Below are 21,476 nucleotides of genomic sequence, written 5' to 3'. Positions count from 1 at the left end.
CTTACAAACCTGAGATCATGACCTGAGCTGAAATCAAGAGTTGGATGCTTAACTGACTGAGCCACACAGGCACCCACTTCTCTACAATTTTTGACTTCCTCTCATCATCACAAGATGGTTACTGCAACTCCAGGCATGAGACCTTCACATAACAACACCAAGAAACAGAAAGATGAGTTTTTCCTTGCCTATTTCTTTCAGGGAGGAAAACCCTTTCCAGAAGTTCTCAGCAGACCTTTTTGTGGTAAGTCCTGACTTCTTAGTCTTGTGTAAGGCCCTGTCAAGCTATCCGAGATAATGGGTGATGCATGTGCATGGCTTGCCATAGTTATACAGTTTCAGGGTGACTAGGTGTGTTTGATGCCTGATTATTAAATAACTAGTGGATAATGCACCAACATAACAGTATTTGCTTAGTCAAAATTACATCTGGAATCTGGATACGGATCTAGGTAATATGCCTGTGAAATAAAGTTTTTGAAACACTATGACATAATTATGCTGATTTTCCAGGTTGCCATATTTTAGGTTTTAATAGTTAATCTCCACAAATGGCTCCCCCATTGAGCCATGACTCTGGAGTATTCATGCTCTGGTGTAGTCCCTATGCCTTGAATCTGGACTGGCCTTATAACTCTTATAACTTGCTTTTCATCAATAAAATGTGACAAAAGTCACACTGCATGACTCCTGCATGAGCCTAGGTCATACAAAGCCTTGAAACTTCTAACTGGGACTTTTGAAATGTTGATTTTTGTGAAGCCAGCTACCATGCAATAAGTCTGACTATTCTGAGACTCCCACACTCAGAGGAAGCTCAAGCTAGCCACATAGAGAGGCTGCATGGAGAGACAGAAATGCCCAGCCAGGCTCTAGCATGCTAGTTACCCCAATGCAGGCATGAAACGTGATCGAAGAAGCATCTTGGACTTCTAGACCAGTTAGGCCTTCAGATGATTCCAGCCCCAGGTCCCATTTGACTACAACAAGAAAAGTGATCTTAAGTAAAAACTTTCTATCTGAGCCCAGTCAATACATAGAAATATAAGCAATATAATAACTTTTATTTTTGTTTAAGCCACCAAATTTGGAGACCTCCAAAGAAGAAGGGTTGTGAACAGCCCCTAGGGTCAATAATTTCTATCCCCTGATATTTATGTCTTCATGGGATTTCCTCCCCTTGAGTGAGGATGGGATCTGTGACTTGCTTCTAATCAACAGACTATGGCAAAGGTGATGAGATGTCACTACCTTGTTTAGATTATATTTAAATAAGACTCCATCTTGGCATATTGGAGTGAGAGATTTCTTCTTGCTGGCTTAATGAAGTGAGCAGTCCACACTGAGGAAGCCCACAAAGCAAGGAACTGTAGGACATCTCTAGGGCTGACAGCCAGCAAAATGCCAGGGTTGTCAGTCATTCATCCACAAGTAAGTGAATTCTGCTACCCACCCAATGGCATTTGGAAGCAGATTCTTCCCCTATTCTCCAGATGAGAACACTGGACTCTGCTAAAGGGGAGCAGAGGACCCCAGTCAAGCTGTCCCCAGACTCCAATGCACAGAATCTGTGAGATGGTAAATGTGTGTTTTCAGCTGCTACATTTGTGGTAATTTGCTACACAGCATTAGAAAACTAACATACAGGGTGAGTATATTTTGCATGAGGAAGGGATGTGAATTGAATGGCTCAGGGATGACCTGAGGTAGACAGTCTCCAAAGAGGTCCACCATGAATTCCTCTTTCCACATTCATGCTGCTCCTCATATCAAAGGTGGAATCTAACTCCCTCCTCTTGACTCTGGGCTGGTCTTACTCAGTTTTTTGCTTTGGCCAATAGAATGTGATGGAAGTGATGTTCTGAGACTTTAAGGCTATCATAATGAGTCTTGAGGTTTCTTCCTAGGTCTTTAGAGCCCTTACACTTGGTAGTCCTGACCCACTGTGAGGGTTGTTTACCATGCTGGAAGGACCATGATAGAGATTACATAGAGAGACCAGATGGAGAGAGAGGGATGACCATCTGAACTCTCAGCTGAGCTCAGCCTTCCAACCTTCCCTGCTAAGGCACCAGACTGTTGGTGAAGACTTTTGGACTCTTTAGCCCATACTAGCCAGCCATCCTCTGAACACTAGAGAGTAATCCCAGATGATGTCATGAAAAGCAGAAGGACTGCCCAGAAGAGCCCTGCTCAAATTACTGACCCATAGAACCATGAGCAGTTTGTTACACAGAGTAATCAGGTAGGATTTGGTTGGGTCTCTTCCACTCTTCCAGGAAAGGCAGAATACCATCAATACCAACCTGAGGATATCTCCCATGGATGGTGGAGGGAGGGGGACTCAACAGCAGAACAATTTCACCCATCACATCTCGTTGGATGGAGTTTTATCACTTGTCTGTGTCAGTCCTTAACTAACAAGGAGAATGGGATTTTGATAAGTTCAGATTAATCAACATGCACCCCCTGGTGCTCCTTTCCCTGAACACTTGTTGAATACCTCTTGTGTTTGAAGTCAAGCCATAGTATCTGCCATGATGATAATCTGCTGTCACTGTCATCATCATGCCAGGAGCTCGGCTGACCCTGATTTTGCCTCTACTATCTCACCGCTTGCTGGCAGCTGAATACTCCATCCCCACCAGTGCTTACTGATCTTCAGTGAGGCGCAGCTGACCTTTGGGGAGCTTAAGAACTTGGGACAAATTACCCCTGAGCTGTATCTGAGGATTATTTAATGGTTTCATCTACGATAACATCAAAATGAGTCTTCTCAATAATTATTAGGACACAGTGTGGGATAGAGTGCAGATATTCTTCAACTCTCCTTCTATCCTAGAGTGAGGTATCCTTAAGGCTTGCCTCCCAGAGGTTGAAGGAATTTCTCTCTTGGTGGGAAAGAGAGGGCCATTTAAAAAATTCATTAGGATCAAAATTCTCTTTGCCATTTCTCTAAGGAGGTATAGCAAATTCTCTAATGCACAGGATTTGTGGTGCTTGCCTTTATAATCCTAGCATTCCTCTGTTACCTATATATATTAGGCATATAGCCAGGAACTTTACTAGGCATACAGGTAGTAGAAGGAAGATGAGAAGTCATTACTAGTTGAAGTGGCCTCTGCCTGAAGGAGTTTGATATTTATAACAGCATCTTGAATATGTTAAACATGTTAGTACAAAACGGTAAAGTTTCTCTAGAATTAGAATGTTTAGAATTAAAAATCAGACCTATGTCTTAACCTTGAAGTAATTTTGACATAAGGATCAGATTCGTAGCGAGGAACTGGAAATTTTCCATAGGCCAGCAAAGGTGTTTTATTAACTGATCTAATTTAAAGAATAATGTATTATTTCATCTTTAGTGTTTTGAGATTCACTTTGTATTGAGCAAGTCTTTAGGAAATATCACAAAGAGAGGAGTGAACATGTTTGCATTCTCAAATCCAGAAAGGAGAATGCTGAAAATAGGAGCCAAAGAAGACTTAAAGCTTCACGTACTTTCCTCCCTGGGGTTTGATGCCTCTAATGGAAAAACAATGTTGTAGGCATCAAGTGGAGATTCTAATTAGACAGCACAGCAATGATCCCAATGCTCTGATCCCTGAGGTTTTGTGAATTAGGAAACTCAGATTACCAGAGTGGAAAACTTTCTCAATAAAATAGCTCTTCTAGGTTGAAAACTATTAGTCCAGCTAAAAAAATTGGAAATTAAAAATCAGAAGATGGAGAGGCAGCATGACTTTAAGCACACATGCTCTACTAGAGATAGAGGTATATATGGGGCCCAGAACTCATACTTCTAATGCTCATTTGCCTGAAGACAGAGAACTGTCTGACAGAAAATTTCATGAATGAGGATATGAGAAATACACATCTTCAATTATTTTGAACACTTTCTCTTTCCTAAGAACATAGTCTAAAAACTTGCCATGGTGTGATCTCATTAGTAGAATGGGGATAGCCCAAAGCTGAGGTGACAGATTTCAGGAAGTCCTTACAAGTTTCAGAGTTACCTTGTCACCTTCCAATTCTGTTTCTAAAACTCTGCTGCTTTTGCCATGAATTCTAAGAAAGGAGACTCACCCAATTTAGTATTATTCCAAGAGAAACGTAGTAAAAAAACAGGGATCTAAGTCATCCCATCTTCAATAGAGTTGGTCACAAAGTCACTTCTTCTATCCTGCTTATTTCCTGAACTGGAAAACTGGTATAAATCCTGAAGCGGAGGTAAAGTAAAAAGGAAATGGTGTCTACTTCCCCCTTGTATGTTTTCCCTAATACAATGCTTCCTCTCAATCATACTCACACACACAAGTAACCATTTCATTGGCCTTTCAGTTATGGTTAAAAGCCCTGAGCCTGGAGTTAGTGTCTTGTCTTTACTGCTGTGTCAGCCAGGGTGTGGAGTGGGACATGGAAACCACCATAGACATTCTGAGCAGAAAAAGATTTAGTGCAAGAAATTCTGTTTACAAACTCTTTGCAAAAAAACAGTTTGACACCTTATAGAAAAAGTAAACATGCAATTATCATACAGCCCAGCAATTGCACTCTTAGGCAAAATGGAAACTATATTCACACAGAAACCTGTACATGAATGTTCACAGCAGCTTTATATGTAGCAGCCCCACACTGGAAATAGCCCAGATATCCTTCAATAGGTAAATGGCTAAACAAGCTATGGTACATCCACACCATGAAATAATACTCCACGCCATGAAATAATAAAACACCGAATCAACTATTGATCCACACAGCTTGGATGCACCTCCAGGAGACTTAAACTAAGTGAAAAAAGCCAATCCCTAATGATTACAAGATGTATGATTCCACTTATAATGTTTCTTGAAATGACAAAATTTTGGAAGTGGAGGACAGAGTAGTTTTCAGGGGTTAGGGGTGCTGTGTAAAAGGGTAACATGAGGCATCCATGTCAGAACTACTCAGTATTTTTACTTTGGTGGTAGATGAATGAACCCTCATGTATGATAAAAGGCATTGTATAAACACACACACACTAACACACACACACACACACACACAAATGAGTAGAAGTGAAAAGGGGGAAATCTGAATAAGATCAGTGAATTGTATAAATGTCAATATCCTGCTTGTAATATAGCACTGTAATTTCTGAGGATGTGACCAAGGGGGAAATTGGGTAAAGGGTACATGGGATATCACTGTACTATTTCTTACAAATACATGTGAATTCTACAATTATCTCAGTAGAAACTTCAGTTAAAAATTTTTTTGTAAGGGATGGAAGAACAGAAGCCAGAGGGCCATTGCTGGGCCAGCATAGCTCTAAACCAGAATTTAGGAAACTGCTGCTGCCCCCACCCCAACTGGCTGTTGTACTCATGAAACTTGGGTGACTAGACCCAAACTTGGAGTCTAGTTGCCACAACTCTCGGGTTAGTCTGACCAGGAGTAGAAAGGTGGCTTTTGTTTCACTTCTACCTACCAGAAGGAGGAGGGACACATCTGACTGGCAGAACTCAATTTGCTTCCAAAACATTAGCTGCAAAATGATCTGGAAAATGTGGGTTTTAGCCCTTCAATTTTTACAAATAGAATATGGAATGGGAATTGAAAGAGCCAATCATGATATCTACCATAAGTAGCCACTAGCTATGTGACCTTAGGCAAGTTTATTAACCTTTCTGGTCCCCAGTTTCTACTAAATAGAGATCATCATTATAATTACCTCGTAGAATTAAATGAGATATGGCATAGTGCTTGGCACACCTTACTTGCTCACTTAATACATGCTAGTCATTATTGTTTTCTTAAACTGATGTACAGCGAAAGAGTATTACAAATGTTCCATATTAAAAGCAAAGGAAAGAAAGATTAAAAATGAAGAGAAGAGAAAATTTGGAGGGAAAAACAGAGGCATTATTCTTGAATACTTGGTATCTAATCAATGTCAAGAAATAAGGATGTGAAAAAACTTACTCAACATATTGAGTATTGTATAGAATGGTTGATGCTGTGAACTGAATTGTATCCTCCCCAAATTCATATGTTGAAGCCCTAACCCATCATATGATGGTATGTGAAGATGGGGGCCTTTGGGAGGTAATGAGATCATGAGGGCAGAGATTATTACCCTTATTTTTTTTTTAAGATTTTATTTACTTATTTGACACAGAGAGAGAGAAAGAGAGAGAGAGAGAGAGCACAAGCAGGGGGAGGAGCAGGCAGAGGGAGAGGGAGAAGCAGGCTCCCCACTGAGCAGGGAGCTCGACTTGGGGCTTGATCCCAGGACCCTGGGACCATGACCTGAGCTGAAGGCAGACACTTAACCAACTGAGCCACCCAGGCACCCAGATTATTACTCTTATAAGAAGAGATGTCTTCTCTCTTCACCATGTAAGGACACACAAGATGGCCCTCTGTAACCCAGATAGAGAGCTCTCACCAGGAACCAAATAAGCCAATGGACACTTCCTCTGAACTCAGGGATATTAGCATTGGCCAAGTAGCACATCCTTCTCAAGGCTTGTTTTGAGTTTACTGGACCTGTTATGGGTTGATTGTGTCCCCACCCCCCAAAATTCCTATGTTGAAGTCAACTCCCCCACCAGTAATTTAGCATATGACTTTATTTAGAAATAGGGTCATAGCAGAGGTAGTTAAGCCAACATGAGGTCATAGTGAGTGGGCCCTAATCCAATATGAGTGGTGTCCTTATAAGAAGAGGAAATTCAGGCTGAGATACAGGTAGAGGGAGAATGCTATGTGAACATGAAGATGGCCATTATAAGTCAAAAAGAGAGCCTGCAGAGGAAACTAACCATGACAACACCTTGATTTTGGATTTTCAGAACTGTGAGGAAATAAATTTCTATTGTTTGAGCCACCCAGTCTGTGGTACTTTGTTGTGGCAGCCCTAGCAAACCAATATATGGCCCTATCGCCTTTCTTCAGAGAAGTTTTCTAGAAAAATAGCCTTCATTTTTTCTCAACCTTCCACTGTGTTTCAGAACTACCATTTCCCTCAACATTTTGTAATTATTTCATTTACAGGCCCTACAATATCATCAGTTTTTTTTTTAAAGATTTTATTTATTTATTTGACAGAGAGATAGCACAAGTAGGCAGAGCGGCAGGTAGAGGGAGAGGGAGAAGCAGGCTCTCTGCTGAGCAGGGAATCCGATACGGGGCTCAATCCCAGGACCCTGGGGTCATGACCTGAGCTGAAGGCAGATGCTTAACCGACTGAGCCACCCAGGCACCCCTCATCAGTTTTCTTTCTATGGGTCTTCTACTGTCATATTTCTTACTAGGAAAGGCAAATGTCCAGTATTCAGTAGTGTGATAGGAGGTCTCACAGCTGCAGGATAAACTTGGTATGTCCTCTCCCAGTAATCAGTTTCCCAGAATTTTTGGGAAAATGTTAAATAATGTATTTGAAAATTAATTCAAATCATATTTATGTTAAAACAAACATAAGTTTTTAATATAATCTAGTAGACTTCAAAGACATTTCTTGCTTATAGTGAGTTCCCCTAAATAAAAGTGTTCCCACCATCCTCTGCATTAGGGCCTCTTCATTTACCATTCAGAGGTAGCCTTCTGCTACTTTAAAAAATTTTTATTTATTTATTTAAACATTATTTATTTATTTGAGAGACAGCATGAGAGCATGAGTTGGGGGCGGGGAGAGGAGCAGAGGCAGAGGGAGAAGCAGACTCCCCACTGAGCTGGGAGCCTGATGCCTGGCTCCATCCCAGGAAGCTGAGATCATGACCCGAGCTGAAGGCGGATGCTTCACGAACTGAGCCACCCAGGTGCCCAGAGCCTTCTGTTACTGCATTTATTCAGTCATTCTCTGAATGGACAATGAGAGCCAAGGTGTGAAACCAAAGACAAGTCTATATATATATAAAGCTAAGGAGTATTCCTGAGAAGCTTAGGGGACAAAAAGATTTTTAACTTAATACTGAGTTTTTCTGATTCAGGGATTTGAGGTCTGTAACAACTTGCATGATAGGTTGGGCACTCTCCTAGTCACTCAATTTGTGACTTGAAGTGATGATCTGAGGTGATCTACTCCAGAGAGGAAAATGTACAGATTGATAGAGGAGTGGAAATAGGGATTTTTTGTCTCTTCCATGGATTCTGGCCAACTCCTTAGGTACACACACCTGTCATCCTCCCAGTGAGTCACCCCTGGCCTTCTCTCTGCCCAATGTGCAGCTGCCACATGGAAGCCAGCTCAGGAGACGTCAGTTTAGGACCCCACTTTGCATTTGATTTACTTTTTTTGAAGTTGGCCATGTCCAGGTTTATCCGACTGTGCAGTCTTTTCAACATTTCCTTAAGTTGCACGTGAGTGGGGCCAGGCTTTCTTGTACTCTGCCACTCCTCTGAACTAGGATACTTTGAATCTAGTTACCTGGAACCTTGTGCCTGGTTCCAAGCTTCAGGGAAATGTGAGAAGAGCCATTAAGCCAGGCTACAGGTGAGGTTGGTTATTCTCCACATCTGTGACCCCATTTAGGGGCCTTGTAACGCTAGTGCCCCTCAGGAAACATAAAACCAAACTCATCAAAAGGCACTGCGATAGGTTTCCAGGAATTATTTATCAAAGCTGATGACCCAGGCCCCGTGACGACTAGATTTGGCACGCAAAGCTTTCTCTTAATGAAAAGGTCAGGCCATACTTCCTCTCAGCATCTTCAGGTACTATTAGCATTCCTGGGAAATCCAGAGGGGCGGAGGACAGGAGACAGGGGTTCCAAGGAGGGTAAGATGGTGAAGTCCAGGCCGCCGACGGCCCGCCCCCTCCACACCAGGCCTTGCCAAAGGACTGGCTGGGCGCAAAGACCGGGTAACATTTCCTTTCCTGAAGCTGCGTAACAGCCCGGGCCAGAGGCAGCAGAGCCCGGCGGCACGCACCCCTCCGGCGCTCCGCCCTGCCCGCGCGGCCAGCGGCGGAGGAGGCGTGGCGTGGCAGGGCGATCGTCGGCGGGGGGCGGGGCCTGCCGCGGGCGCCACGAGAGCGTCGCGGGCTGACGCGAATGACGCGGCGCCCGCCAGGCCGCAGCCCCGCCGCCCCGCAGTGGGGCCCGCCTCGGCCCGCCCCCGGCCCTCCCGGCCCGGCCTCCCGAGCGCCCCTGTCAGATTGTGGCGGCTGGCCGCGCGGTGCGCTCCTTCCCTACTGCCTGGGCGAGGAGGCTTGTGTTCAGGCACACCCCCACGTCCCTTCGGCGCCGCTGCCTCTGCTCCACTGGCCTCCGCTCCACCCAGCCCTCCGCCACACGCCGGTAGCGACATGGCACACGCGGCGGTACGCTGCCCCAGCGCTCGGGGCTCCGGGGACGGAGAGATGGGCAAGCCCAGAAAAGTGGCGCTCATCACTGGCATCACGGGCCAGGTGAGTGCCGAGGTGGGGGTTCGAGCCGGGCCTGCTGCTGCTGGGGCACGTGTGCGCCCCGCGCTCGGGGCTGCCTGCGTTACCAGGAACAGCCTTCTGGGCATCCCGGAAGGTTTCCGATGTGGCTTGTTGTAGAGGTCGATGACAAGATGTGCCTTGTGGGGAGTGTGCTGAATGCATGGAATGTTTCTAGGCTTCCCTTGGGGCGTGGGAGCGTGTGTTCTACTTGGATTGTGGTCCTCACACCTGAGTAAGACTCTCTCACCTGTCCAGCCGGCGACTGCAGTGCTTGTTTCTCCAAGCCCTCTAGGGTGCACTTCAATTTAGTTCTTTGCAGATCCTAGTGCTGGGGGAGGGAAAAACGACTGGTTTTCTGTGAGTGTGTGTGTGTGTGTGTGTGTGTGTGTGTGTGTGTGTGTGTGTGTGGAGTCAACTTGCTGTATTTCCGTGTAAGTGTGTGTGTGTATGTGTGTGTATAGTCAGCTTGCTGTATTTCCGTGTAAGGGCCAAGGCCACTTACCTGCTAATGCTTGGGACGCAGGGGAATTTTTGCTGTTTTGGTTCCCCCTCACCAGATTTCCAGACAGAAAAAACAAAAGAAAGTAGTGCCGAGGAGTCATAGACCAGGAAATATTTTTTGCTTAAAAAAAGCACACCTCACAAAAACTTTTTAAACACACAAACTCCTGAAATTCATGTTAATACATTGGAAGTGTATCTAACAGACTGGTCCGAAGTTAGGCTACGGTTCTATTTCCAAACAAAAGGAGTTCCTTAAGTGATATAATCATGAGGAGCTGTCCTGCATGTTGGAACCCCATGTGCAGACTGAGCATGGCTCTTTCCTGACAGTCATCTCTTAAGAGACATTGGAACAGGTAGGACCTCACCACTGGATCTAACCAAGCTGTGCTGCTTTAGATTCATTGATGATGGAATGATTTTGCTCATTATTTTTGTAGACAAAGTGTTGTATGTGTGCTTCTGGAGATCTCTTGGTTGTGGCTAATATTACTCTAATGGAGATGATAGCTAATGAATGTTGTGTATTGGTCACTTGACTAATATTAACTCATTTAGTTTTTACAAGTACTCTTTGAAGGGTTACTTTTTTTTTTTTTTTTTTACCTCCACTTTACAGATGTGGAAAGTGAGGCACGGGAGTTTGATTTGTCTGAAGTCAAACAACTAGAAGTGTCCAGTTGGGATTCAAACTCTGCTCTCATAGCACTCTAGCATGAGAAAAGAAATTGGAACTGGCCCGATGTACAGTGCAAGAATATTAGATGGTTTTAACTACTAGATATCAAATTAGTTTCCGGTTCTTCATCTTACTTTGTTTAAGGTTATTACAATAAAAAACTGTTTGAAAACTGGTGGAAGAGGTGGATAGGACAAGGATTTGAGATTGAGGAAGTGAACCATTAAATTTAAGCAAGGGCCTATATGCTTTCAGGTCATGGCCTACATACTTTTTTTGTTTTTCCCTAATGCTGAGGACTCTTCTGTAGATGGTTTCCCCTTTTCCAATTTCTTAGACTGGATCTGAAGCTCAAACGTTTACTAAGCTTCTATGAACTCTTGAAGATAGAGATTTTTTTAAGTACCTTTAAGAAATTAGTTAAGCTGTTAATGTAACTGTTGGTATGGCTTATACCAATTTAAGTGACTAGCACTATCAATTAGCGCAGATTAGACATGGGACCTTGTTTAGAGCTTTGAACACAGTCATTTGTTTGGTACTGAGTGGCAAGGAAGGTGCAGAAGTGGCCCCCATTGTAGTTTGTCCAATAGGCTGCTGCAGGGAGTCTTCTTTAAGCACATGTTCAGCGTGCTATGCCCTAACCAGACATTTTTGGCTCACCACTTCATTTTGGCTCACCACTTCACTTCCAACTTTAAACTCCTTGAGTTTCAGTCTCCTTTTACTTTCAGCACCAATATTTTCCTCTTTCCTCCCACATTCACCCTTTGCATTGTCCTTTTCCATGTTGGGTTCTTGTGTTGGCTTCTATACCCCTGGCAGAGTGCTAAACTCTGTAGCTGCACATAAATCCTTGCTTATGGAATTTACTGCTCTGCTATGCTTTGCATTTATCTTCTAGGACAGTGACTTCTAACCTGAGTATCAAGGATCTTCAGAGGACTCTGAAGTTAATACAAGAGATCTGAAAATCCATACATTATTGTCCATTTTTAAAATAATATTTGGTGAGAGCTTACTGAACTACTCACTCTGCTAAACACTTTATATATCCCTACCTTAGAGGCAGGTACAATTTTTATTCCCAATTTATACGTGGCTAAGTAAGGTTAAGTATGTTCCCTGGGAGTGCACACCCAGTGAGTGTCAGAGCTGAGATCTGAACCAAGGAGTTGCTTAGAGCAATTTTGTTAATGCTGCTTCTGTGGTAAGCTATACACATTACAATACAGCTTTGTGTGTGTGTGTGTGTGTGTGTGTGAGAGAGAGAGAGAGAGAGAGAGAGAGAGCGAGAGAGAGCGCGCGCGCCTGTTTTACTCTAAGAAGAGATCTCAGATTCAAGAAGGTGAGGTAGACACCATTGCCCTTAGGGTATTCATGGCAATTGTGCTATGATGGGCTCTTAAATGGGTTGTCCCTAATTCCCACTTGAGAATGTGTGCAGATAGCCCTGGTGCCCTGTCTGCTATGCATCTCTAGTACTTACTGTCAGGTTTCATATACTAGCTTTCTCCCTCCTGTCTATTCTTTTTTTTTTTTTTTTTAAGATTTTTATTTATTTGTCAGAGAGAGCACAAGCAGGAGGAGCAGCAGAGGGAGAGGGAGAAGCAGGCTCCTCACTGAGCAAGGAGCCCGATGTGGGACTCGATCCCAGGACCCTGGGATCATGACCTGAGCCGAAGGCAGATGCTTAATGAGTGAGCCACCCAGGCGTCCCTCCCTCCTGTCTGTTCTTGATACAGTAATTGTGAATCGTTTTCTAAAGTTTTTACCTTATGAAATCACCTTAAAGAAAACCACACTCAGGCTTGGCTTTGCTGCCTCTAGGCCCTCTACCAGCCATCCCCAGAGCTCACCTCCACTGTCTTAATGTGCTTGTGGTTCTTTACTACACATATGGAACTGTTCTTGCTTTTCTTTGAATACTATCTCTTTGTACCCCCATTGGAGTCATTTTGTGGCTGAATGCCCTCACAGGTCTTACTCCTTTTCACTCAACTAAAGCCTCTGTATACTACAACTAATCCTGCCAAATGCAGCCATTCCAGGAACTTTCTTTGTATTTACATATATGCAATCTCTGTTGGCTATATAGGTAATTTGCATGTCTTAGTTCTTTGGTTTGTAAACTGCTTTAAGATAGAAACCTTTCAGCATATTATCTCCCACATAGTTTTGCTTAGTGGGCTTTCAAAAATGTTGACTTTTCTCATTAACAACACAGCTTTACTCTGTTTCTGCAGGGTACAAGGCTGTTTTGATGCTGGTGGGAATATAACGATATGTAAGATGTACTCATTGCCCACTAGGATCTTACAGTCTTTGAGGAACTTAAGACCATGCACATGAAAAAAGTAGTATTGTTCAAGCATGGTAGTGAAGTAGGAAACTTGTATTGTACAAGTGACGTAGTATTGTAGTCTTGTACAAGTAGTGAAGTAGTAGTATAGTATTGTTAAGTAGTGAAGTAGTATTGTAAAAGTATGTTAGAGGCCAAATGAATGGTTTATCCAACATCCAGGACTCTTGGATAAGTCACTGAATTCTAGAAATAGCAGGGACTGTATTGGGTTGAACAGCATGTACAAGAGTGAAGAGAGGGGACAGTTTTGGGGACAGTGAGGACACTGTAATAATAATGGAGGGAATTTAATAAATTATTTATACCTCTTGCTCATTTCCAAAAAGTTTCTGAAGTGGCATCAATAAAAAACACATCATTGAACCATCTTAAAAAGAATGAAAAACAACAACAAACCAACCAACAACTCCAAACCAAAAAAACAGGGGTCTGCAGTGAAGGCAGTAGAAAGGTGGAGGTAGTGTACCAAACAAAACCCAAAGTTAAGGATAGCTGCTGTCAAGGTGGACATAAAATTCAGCTTTGACTTTCCTGTGAGTCAAGACAAAGTGGAAAGGTAAGTCAGACTTTTTATTAGTACTACACTCTTAGAGAAATAACTTTAAACAACAAAACAACATGATGCACAATATGCTTGATAGTAGTTTTTTAAAGAAGACAGTCATCTCCTTAGGACACTTTTATTATTCCCTAATGGATGGCAAAAGCACACTTTTTGGTAGATAGAGACAGATAATTGAATGGTTAGTGTTTGTGGATTTTTTCCTTTGTTAAACAGATATTTTTCTAATATCTGTTATTTCAGGCTGGTCACTGCCGAGAGAGTAGGCAGGTTTGAACTGTAGATTACTTTGTCAGGTGTGTTGATTTTAAGGTTAATATTGGTGTTTTAAAAGTGGAAGTGTTTGACAGGGTGAGGTCCTTCTTACCTGTAAGTTGGCCTAGATTTTCCTTGGGAAGTGGTTTAGATCTGGCCAAACATTTAAGCAAGTACCAATCCAGTGCTCCAGATTTCTGCTTCATGACACATGGAAGACAAAGCATTTATCTTTAAATAGTTACAGTCAAGAAGACTTAACTTGTCTGTGGTTGGAAGACAACAAACTTTTGCTAAGTCTTGCAAAGATGAAAGAGATGGACACTTTGAGTTATCAAGGTCAGATTCTTTAAGTCATATTATTTTGTTTCAGAATTTTGTTTTTATGGTCTTATTTTTAATTTTCACTACTTTATTAGTTTCTGGTCTTTAAAGAAGACATGTAAAATGGATGACCTAATTCCCTAGACTCAGGTGGCTCTTGCAGGCTTCATGTTCTTCATTTAAGAGTTAATTTAACATATTTGAAAATGGTAATTGAGAATTGGCAGGAAGTACCATTCTTCCCACAGTTTTCCTTATCCCCTTTTAAATTATGCTTCAATTGATTTATAATAGATAACTGGGACATTACCTCTTTTGGTTTTACTTTCTAATCCATATTCAGTTTCCTACAAACTTCTACATTCCAATGTAGGTATCAGAATCATCACTTATGTAGATGGAGATTTAGTGAAATGTGATGTGTTCTATTAAAACTAGCCCATTTGATTGGTAATGGCTACATGGAATCCTGGAGCCAAGGCTTTTTCCAGTTCAAGGGAGAGGCCCATGATTGGTTAGTGATATCTGCCTGGGAAAGGGAGTGATGGCACGTGTGTTATGTCTTTACAGGATTGTGACTCCATGAGGATAGGAAAAAGTGTCTTAATCATTTATCCCCTATGTCTGGTATAACTGGTACAGGTTAGGTACTCAAAATGTTTGATAAACAAATTAATCTTCAGTTACTGATGTTTATTGTCTTGCAGCTGACTGTAGAAATGAGAATAAAATGTTATGATGCGTTCCTTTTTGGTTGGGTAGAAGTAAGACATCAGCAGGGTACTGGGCAGAATTGGGCTGTATATACTTGACAGACAAATTGCAGTTTAGAGATGAAATGATTTGTTATAACTTAAGATTTAAAGGAAGTGAATATATTCATTTCAGGGAAAAAAGGTAACATGTCCAGTTTTGTGTGATAGATTTCCTACTGTTTTTGTATTCATATTTACCACTAAATTTGAAACATATTCCTTTGGCATACATGTTGGGATTTTAGAACTGGAGTTAAATTAACATTATAATGTAGAGGAGGAAAGAAGATTGAGAAAGTGTGATTTCCCCAGGTCACACAGCAAATTAATGGTAGTGTTAGGGATAGAACCCCAGACTCTTCTCTTTCCATCATTGACTTAGGACTTGTCAACACTCTTTTCCCTTAACAAGAAAGAGAGACTGCTTTAAGACAGGACAATTGGAGTAAAAACTATATGTAGTAATGTATATTGTAGTGTTCTAGAAAGTTGAATAATAATAAACATAATAAGTAATCAAATCTGTTTCAATATGTAAGGTAAAAGTAATTTTGTGTAACATTTAACATCTTATTTTAACAAAATATTTGCACTCTGCAAAGATTGAGAGGCTTAGGGTAATTAAATAGGAATCTTTAGTATTGGATCTATAAAGGAAAATTAAGATTGTAGGGACTAAAGAAAGGTTAACTTTAGACAACACATTCTTTCAATTTTTTTATTTGAGTGTAATTGACACACAGTGTTACATTAGTTTCAGGTGTACAACTTAGTGATTAAACTTCTCTCTACTTTATGCTGTGTTCACCACAAGGGTAGCTGCCATCTGTCACTACAGAACAACTGTTACAGTACCTTTGACTATATTCCCTATGCTGTGCCTTTTATTCCTGTGACTTACTCATTTCATAACTGGAAGCCTGTATCTGTATCCCCTTCAACCATTTTGCTCATCCTCCCACCCCCTTCCCTCTAGCAACCATCAGTTAGTTCCCTATATTTATAGGTCTGATTCTACTTTTTGTTTTTTCATTTGTCCTGTTTTTCAGATTCCACATATGAGTGAAGTCATATGGAATTTGTCTTTCTCTGACTTATTTCACTTAGCATTATACCCTCTAGGTCCATTCATGTTGTCGTAAATGGTAAGCTCATCCTTTTTAATAGCTGCATAATATTCCTGTGTGTGTGTGTGTGTGTGTGTGTGTGTGTGTGTGTGTATGCTACATCTTCCTTATCCATTTGTCTATTTATGGATACTAGGTTGCTTCCATATCTTGGCCTTTGTAAACAATGCTGCAATAAACATAGGGTGCATATATCTTTTCAAATTAGTGTCTTTGTTTTCTTTGGTAAATACCCATTAGTGGAATTATTGGATCATATGGTATTTCTCTTTTGAAGAACCTCCACACTGTTTTTCACAGTGGCTGTACCAATTTACATTTGCACCAACAGTGCATAAGAGTTCTTTTTTCTCCACATCCTTGCCAACACTTGCTATTTCTTGTCTTTTTGATTTTAGGCATTCTCACAGGTATGAGTTGATATCTCATTGTGGTTTTGATTTGCATTTCCCCTATGATGAGAGATGCTGAGCATCTTTTCATGTTAGACAACACATTCTTTAGAGACCTTAGACATTCACTGTTCGTTCAGGGTCGTATACTGTCCTGAGTTGGTAGTTTGCCTCCAGTGCCCCCAGACTTATTGAGTGCTACCTTATCTACTCACAACATGGGAAAAGCCAGTGCTGCACGTCTCCATGTTTGGCTTCAGGACCCCAAGGCTGAAATTGAGAGTGACTTTTGTTAGTTACTGACTTGATTTCTAGATGAACTGAAAGTACTCTTAATTGTTCTTGTGATCCTGAATGGTTCTTGGAGGTATAGAGTTCTCAATTTGCCTGTCCTTTGAAGCATCCTCTCCTGAACTTTTGTTAAGTAAAAGTTACCACTAAACGAGAATTATTTGGCTATGAATCAGGTTTAAGGAGTGAGGCAAAATGTTTGCCTTCTGGATACTTAGTAGATAATTATATGGGGCGAGGGTACAGAAAAAAATTACTGACATTGATAGAATGATTACTGTGTGCCATGCAATGTACCAAACACCTTCTATAAATTATCTCATTTTGGGGCTCCTAAGTGCTGCAGTTGGTTAAGTGTCTGCCTGTTGGTTTTGGCTCAGGTGGTGATCTCAGGGTCATGAGATCCAGCCCCACACTGGGCTCTGTGCTCAGCGTGAGTCTGCTTAAATTTCTCTCTCCCTCTCCCTCTGCCCCTTCCCACCTCTAAAATAAATAAATACATCTTTAAAAAAAAAAACACACCAAATTATCTCATTTCACCCCAGGTGGTACAAATTTTTACTGTCCACTTTATATCAAACAAGGAAACTGAGACTTGGAGAATTTCAGACTTGCCTAAGAAGTCTTAATGCACTAGTTTTTTTCTCAGGACCTTCTCTCCTGTCTCGTCAGACTAGCTTACTTGGACAGTTTGTCAACAAACTGCAGAAGTTCACAGCTCTCAAGAAGTTGTTTTTAAAGGCTGTTACATATTTTGATTGGTACCTTACCATGCCCATTAGGTGATGTTAACATGTAGGTTTGTGTGTCTTAGTAGAAGTCTGGAATGGGGTGGGGAATGGAGGTAGAGCACTACGTTCTCTGAGACCTTTTGAAAGCTTCTGGTGGCTCCTTTCCCCACTGTTTTTTTCAGTTCTCCAAGGGATTTTTCAGTAAAAGATGAAAACTTTGCTTCTCCCTGCCCATAAACCTTCTAGTGGAGGACCAGGAGCCAGGAGCCAATTAATAGGATACTCAGAAGTGGGTAGGTCCCTGGGCCTGCAGCTTGGGTGATGGGTTGTCTAGATGAAAATTGTGCCTGGAGAGGTTGCCCATAAGCTCTAATGAGCACATGGATAGTCTGCGTTTTCAGTGTGGTAGAGAGGGGCAGGTGAGAGGCCGTGCTGTTGCTTGTATAGCTGCTTGTGAGGGTCCTCGTTCCCAGGATCCTTCCACCGGCGAGTGGATCGAGACTTAGAGCTCCCCGTTTGTGTGCTGTGCCCTTAGGGACATTTTTTTATCTTTCTCTAATGCTACTTTTCCTTTCTATATGGTGGGGTTTGTCCTTGCTGTCAAGGTCTAATTAGATTCTCCTTAGGAGACTCAGAAGTCCTCTATTCTAGGTTCTCGTACCCTGTAATGAACAGGGAAGCCTGGTCTAAGCCTGAAAATGTTTTGGCCTTCAAAATGATCTTACCAAGTACTTTTGACTCGACTTTTATTCTGGTGGGCCAGTTTAATCTGAATAGGTGCTTCCTTGACTTGAGAGTAGCCTCCCCTCTTCTCTCTTCCAATAGCACTGTATTTGGGCTACTAGCAATTCTCTATTTCATACCTCTTCTAAATTTCCAGGTAGCAATTTTTTTCATGCTTAATTTATCTTTTCTCACAGAGGGAATTATATTTTGGTGTGAGTCATCCTCTACTTAGTAATAGAAGTACTAGTAATCATAATGCACTTAAGAAATGTTTGAGTGCCAGTTATGTGTCAGGCGCTGGGGATACAACAGTGAACATAATGACAAAAATGACCATCCTTATAATTTTGATGTTCTGGTAACATCATGTTCTGGTAACATTATAACATTAATGTTCTAGGTAGTGATGATGGTGATGATAATTATGGTAGTTACAATAATTAACACGTATTGAGCATTTACTTTGTGCTGGGCACTGTTCAAAGGGTTTATGCTCATTACTGAAGCAAAAGAGCCTCCTGTGATGCAGTTTTCTTATTATCCTCAAGAAATATGGAGGTTAAATATAGTCATCCAAAGGTCACTCCAGTCATTGTTTGCAAAGTCAGATCTGAAATGTAAATCCCATTAATTTTATTTTCTATGAAGTTTGTAATTAGTATCAACAAATAAATTCTAAGGAGAGATAAATAAATTATTAAGTTTCAAAAACAGCATATTCAAGAGTTTTTTGCAGTTGTGGAGAGGTGGATTATAGTAGTGAAATAAGCTTGTACTAATCACTACATTAGATGCCTCTCATTTTATTAGCTGTGTCATGTGGGTCATATCTTTAATTAGTTCATTGGCGGGCTTATATTGACGACTAATCTTGCAAACTCTGAAGGCTGGGGCTCTGTGTTAGCACAAGTGGAGGAGAATGAGTTAGATTTTTAGCCCGATTTAGGTTTGAATTACTGATTAGTTACTTAGGAGCTGCATGAGCTGCATGACTTTGGGCAAGTTATTTACCTTTGCTGTCAGGTTGGAAGAGTAATTTTACCAAGTAGAAAATAATTCTGGTACATAATAGGGACCTTTGCCCCATTACTAGAATGGACCTTCTCTTCAGTGTCTGCCATTTACTGGCTGAGTGTCCCTAAGTGAGTTACTTAACAAACTTGAACCTTAGTTTCCTCTTTAAAATGCAATTAATTATACTCACATTACAAGTTGATATGTGGATTACATATTATGATTATAATAATACCTCACACAATACCCCACACACATTTTCTGAAATGATAGTGCTATTTATTATGTATAATAAATAATTCACTATATATAATAAATTATGTGTAATAAGGTCTCAAGATTGGGAGGTGTGAGAGAAGGATAGAGAAGTGTTCTGAGAATGCAGTTTGGTGTAGGTAATACAGAATGAATTTGAGTAGCAAAACAACAGAGGCAGGAAGACCTGCTAGGAGCCTCTTGTAATTATGAAGATACAGATGCAAACAGTATTGGTTGTGGAGAAGGAAAGGTAATCAAAGGGACAATGGGACTTTGTGATCAGTTAGGTGTAGGGAATGCGACAGGGCAGGGGTTAGAAATCTCAAGGCTATTTTAATTTTGGAGACTGGCTGGATGGAATTACCATGGCCAGAAATGCAGTCATTGGGAAAGAAAGCCAGTTTTCTGGGGAAGATACTAAATTCAGTTTTCCTCCTTTTGAATTTGAGGTGAGAGCATGACATTCAAATTCAAATAATCTGTAATCTATTTAAAATATAAGCTTGGGATGCAGGTGAAAATTCATGGCCACATAGTCTCTTGTAACAACCTGGACAGCAGCTGTGGAGTGGGAAAGCCCTAGGTGTGTCCATGCTGCTGTACGGTGCTCATCACCAGTCCTCTTGATCATCCCCCAGAATTTTCTGTGGCTCCCACTTATCTGGTATCAAAACTAACATTTGTCCTTTTAGTTTCATGATTGAAGTAGGTTATCCCAGTATACTTCAGCTCTCCCTCCCTCTTTATCTTACTATTTAAATTTTACTAATGTCATGTTATTTTTTTGTTGTTCATTTTTTGTTTCAAGTTTTTATTTAAATTCCAGTTAACACATAGTATAATATTAGTTTCAGGAGTAGAATTTAGTGATTCATCACTTACATACAACACCCAGTGCTCATCACAAGTGCTGTCCTTAATACCCATCACCTATTTAACCCATACCCCCACCAACCTCTCCTCCAGCAGCCCTCAGTCTGTTCTCAGTCCGTTTTATGGTTTGCATCTCTCTTTTATTCCCCCCATGTTCACCTGTTTCATTTCTCAAATTCCGCATGAGTGAAACCATATGGTTTTTTCTTTCTCTGACTCATTTTGCCTAGCATAATACACTCTAGCTCTATCCATGTTGTTGAAAATGGCAAGATATCATTCTTTCTGATGGCTAAGTAATATTCCACTGTGTGTATATACACCACATCTTCTTTACCCGTTTATCAGTTGATGGACATTTGGGCCCTCTCCATAGTTTGGCTGTTATTGATAATGCTGCTATAAACATCAAGGTGCATGTATCTCTTCGAATCAGTATTTTTGTGTCCTTTCAGTAAATACCTAGTAGTGCAATTGCTGGATCATAGTGTAGTTATATTTTTAACTTTTTGAGGAACCTCCACACTGTTTTCCACAGTGGCTGCACCAGTTTGCATTCCCACCAACTGTGCACGAGGGTCCCTCTCTCCAAATCCTTGCCAACATCGGTTGTTTCTTGTGTTGTTAATTTGAGCCATTCTGACAGGTGTGAGGTGATATCTCACCATGGTTTTGATTTGTGTTTCCCTGATGATGCGTGATGTTGAGCATCTTTTCATGTGTCTGTTGGCCATCTGTATGTCTTCTATAGAAAAATGTCTATTCATGTTGTCTGCCCATTTCTTAGCTGGATTATTTGTTTTTTGGGTGTTGAGTTTGATAAGTTCCTTATAGATTTTGGATACTAACCCTTTTCAGATATGACTTTTGCAAAAATCTCTTCCCATTCTGTAGGTTACCTTTTAGTTTTGTTGATTGTTTCCTCCACTGTGCAGAAGCTTTTTATCTTTTTTTTATTAACATATAATCTATTATTTGTTTCAGGGGTACAGGTCTGATTCATCAGTCTTACACAGTTCACAGCGCTCACCATAGTACATACCCTCCCCAATGTCATGTTCTTATGCAAGATTCCTCCAACTTTCAGCTTGTCCCTTTATTCCTTCTATAAAGAATTTTGGGAATCCCATGCTCCCAGATGAATTGGAAACAAGGTGCTCAGTTCCATTAACCATTTCCATAGGAGCTTAGTACATGGGGAGTGACTGAGT

General features: G+C 41.2%; 1 protein-coding gene across 2 annotated transcripts in view; it reads left to right on the top strand.

The window, feature by feature from the left end:
- The first annotated feature begins 9,061 nt into the window (after positions 1 to 9,061).
- Positions 9,062 to 21,476, top strand: part of GMDS (GDP-mannose 4,6-dehydratase) — a 641,402-nt gene continuing 628,987 nt past the window's right edge. For both annotated transcript variants that reach the window (XM_025890977.2, XM_025890978.2), the window contains exon 1: positions 9,062 to 9,391. In XM_025890977.2, coding sequence (XP_025746762.1) covers positions 9,290 to 9,391 — 102 coding nt within the window. In that variant the 5' untranslated portion in view covers positions 9,062 to 9,289. The remainder of the gene's footprint in view (positions 9,392 to 21,476) is intronic.

The sequence above is a fragment of the Callorhinus ursinus genome, unplaced genomic scaffold, assembly GCF_003265705.2.
Source record: "Callorhinus ursinus isolate GAN/ISIS: 27379988/994484 unplaced genomic scaffold, GSC_fseal_2.0 scaffold26, whole genome shotgun sequence".
Lineage (NCBI taxonomy): Eukaryota > Metazoa > Chordata > Mammalia > Carnivora > Otariidae > Callorhinus > Callorhinus ursinus.
The sequence above is the reverse complement of the archived record's forward strand: the minus strand, read 5'-3'. Positions and strand labels throughout refer to the sequence as shown.